At 59.2% G+C, this 2,836-nt stretch overlaps 1 protein-coding gene across 1 annotated transcript; it reads left to right on the top strand.

Moving 5' to 3' along the window:
* The first annotated feature begins 176 nt into the window (after nt 1-176).
* Nucleotides 177-2,287, top strand: MAGIX (MAGI family member, X-linked). The gene is made up of 5 exons (XM_032426506.1): nt 177-180; nt 296-378; nt 455-691; nt 800-971; nt 1,747-2,287. The coding sequence occupies exons 1-5, from the start codon at nt 177-179 to the stop codon at nt 2,052-2,054; spliced, it is 804 nt and encodes a 267-aa protein (XP_032282397.1). The 3' UTR covers nt 2,055-2,287.
* Nucleotides 2,288-2,836: the final 549 nt, after the last annotated feature.

A 2,836-nucleotide genomic window follows, 5' to 3' on the forward strand; every position in this document is an offset into this window, starting at 1 on the left:
CCCCCCCCCCCCGCAGTGGGGGCCTAAGGATGTAATATGAGGAGCGGGATCTTCGCGTTCTTAGAGGACTATAGGATGGTCTGGAGGTGTATTCAAATAGCTGGGCCCAGGATTATTACTTAAAAGTCGGGCTCAGGTCAGTTATTCATGTGGGCTGAGCCCAGTTAAATGGGTGGATGTGTCAGTCTGCATTCTAGAGTCAAGGAAGTGAGGTGAGGCTAGAATGTTAAATCAGGGGGCAGGTCCTAGGTGGTTTCCATAGAGTACCCCTCTGACTGTCTTTTTCATCTTCCAGCCGTTAGTGTGCTGGATTCTGCCGACATAGAGGTTACAGACAGTCGCCTGCCTAATCCTACTTTCGTGGAACACCGGCCGCAGGTACCACCTCGCCCTTTTATTGGATGCCACCTGCTTTGAGACTGGCAATGTATGTACGCTTGTGTTTTTACTCCAGCATCATCGGTCAGAGACATTGGGTACAGGTCCCGCGCCGCCCCAAGTGACCCAGGCTAAGGCACGTTCTGCTTCGAAGCCGCTCCAGACCTCTGGACGGTTCTGCGTGGAACTGGTTCGCGGTTCCACGGGCTTTGGCTTTACATTAAGCGGAGGCCGAGATTCAGCAGGGGATGCTCCTCTGGCAGTGCGTGGGCTGCTGGAAAACGGGCCAGCACAGCGCTCTGGTCGCTTGCAGGTGAGGTATAAGACGCTGTCCATTCAACAGTGCTAGCCCAATCCTCGCCCTTTGTGGGGGTGCTCTCTATCTGCTTTCTACAATACCCCTCTCTTTGCACTCTTGTAGGCTGGGGACCTCGTGCTCCACATCAATGGAGAGTCAACTCAGGGCCTCACCCATGCCCAGGTGGTGGAGCGCATTCGCGCAGGCGGCCCCCGTCTCCGCCTTGTACTAAGCAGGCCCCTTGAAACCCACCCCGGCAAGCCTGAAGGGGTGGGAGGGCCCCAGAAAGGAGATGGTGGGTTTCCCGAGGGAGAGGGTTCAGAGAGCCGTGAGGGGAAGGAGAGGGTTGCAAAGTGGAGAGGCTGGGGTCCAGGGTGGGAGGGGTTGGTGGTCTCAGTGGGGAGGTCAGAGTTTAGCGTCTTTGAGGGGTCATGGTATTCTCAAAAGCAGGATCGGGAAGGGCAGGGTCCCAGGATAGGAATAAAAGTAGGTTTTAGAGGGGAGGCTTTTGAGGTACTGGGAGAAGAGAAGGGGGAAGGGGTCTGGGGTAAAAGCAGGTGTTTAGAAGGAAGAGCTGTGGTCCTCTCATGAGAAGGCAGAGTGGGTCTCAGCAGAGAGAGGATGGGATGGGGATCCAGAGGGTGCCGAGGGTGGGGTGGGGTGGGGGTGGGGATCTAGTTCCAAAGCTGAGGGGTCCATACGAAAACGGTTGGGAGTCGAGGCAGATAGTCCGGGGTCCTAGATGGGAGGGGTTTAGCATCTGGAGGTCAAGGTCAGGGTTTGATTTCCTTTGGGATTGTGGTAAATTATTTGGGGGGGGCATGTCCTGGATCCAGATGTGGGGGGGTCTCAGGAAAAGCGTGTGTGTTTGTGTGTGTTGGGGGGGAGTCTTGAGGGGTGGTAACGGTTCCTGAATGGTTTGTCCAGGCCTCCAAGGGAGATTTCTCTAAGGAGTGGGGTCTCTGTCTCCCGTAGCCCCTGGAGTCTCCCCGCTGCCCTCAGCCCCGGGGGCTCGGCTTTCCATTCCCCACCCTCTCGCCCAATCTAACCCGCAGGTCTGCCATCCCCAGATCGCAGCCCAGATCCTGGTGGACCAGAGGTGATGAGGTCTCGCAGCGTCAGTGCTTCCCCAATTCAGCACCCTCCATCCGGTACAGCGGCCCAAACCCCGGGCAGCCCAGAGCCTAGCCCAGAGCCGCTGGCCGACTGCCCCGTGGTTTCTCCTCCTGAGCGCCGCACAGAGGACCCTGACGACCGAACCCCGGGTTCCCCGGGACCCTGGCTGGTGCCGAGTGAGGAACGGCTTTCGCGGGCCCTAGGGATCCCAGGGGCCGCGCAGCTTGCTCTCGAGATGGCAGCTGGGAGGCGGAGGCACTGAGCAGGTATGGGACGGTCCGATGCTCACTTGGTACTGCCCAGCCTGGATCTGGTGTGCTCCGCCGACCGCACACTAGCATCGCTGGGAGAGCTTCCACTTGGTCCTGCCCCACCCCCACTCCTGCTGTGCCGCGGACCAGCCCGCGCTCCCCACGCAGTGTCAGTGGTACAGCCCTCCGGACCGGCCAGCCCTGCGCTTCTGGTTTTGAGCGGGGGAGGTAATAAAATGGTTTGACCCAGTCTTGACTTGCCAGGTGCTCTAGGCCGGGTGGGGCTCCTGAGTTCACCCCGCAAAGGACGGGGTGGGTCGATCTGGTTTCAAGGAGGGCCTCTTCTTGTAACCATTGACAAGTTTACTTCGTGCTGTGGGCCTCTAGCGGGGTCCGCTTGTGCCGATCCTCAGCCTGGCGTGCTTTCTCCCACCCCGTTTTTCTTCTCCAACTCCTGCTTCTCTCCGCGTTCATTCATTTCACTTTTGGGGAGGTGTGAGGGGCTCACGGATAATCTTTGCTCCCGGCGTGGGGAATGCAGAGGTGGGCCATTGTAGCGGGAGTGCACCTGAATACCCACAGCCCCAGGCAGGAATCGTCCAGAACCTCAGCTGATGGCCCGATAGCAAGGTTAGAACCAGGGTGGCTTCCTTCACCAGGAGCCTGTGGTCTCTCACTTCCGGCCTTGGTCGGCCAGCTTTCGCGGGCACGTAGACTGACACCCTTAGTGCATGGGCTGGGGCCCTGGAGCCCCCTTTGGGGCGGAGCCGGCAAGGTGTGAGTCAGCGGGCTG

The sequence above is a fragment of the Phoca vitulina genome, unplaced genomic scaffold (genome assembly GCF_004348235.1).
Source record: "Phoca vitulina isolate PV1807 unplaced genomic scaffold, GSC_HSeal_1.0 scaffold35, whole genome shotgun sequence".
In the NCBI taxonomy this organism is placed as follows: Eukaryota; Metazoa; Chordata; class Mammalia; order Carnivora; family Phocidae; genus Phoca; species Phoca vitulina.

What these genes read in the sequence shown, in the direction of transcription:
- MAGIX (XM_032426506.1), top strand. An exon ending in TCGTGGAACACCGGCCGCAG is followed by an intron (nt 379 to 454) that starts GTACCACCTCGC and finishes TTTTTACTCCAG; the next exon opens with CATCATCGGTCAGAGACATT. An exon ending in AGCGCTCTGGTCGCTTGCAG is followed by an intron (nt 692 to 799) that starts GTGAGGTATAAG and finishes GCACTCTTGTAG; the next exon opens with GCTGGGGACCTCGTGCTCCA.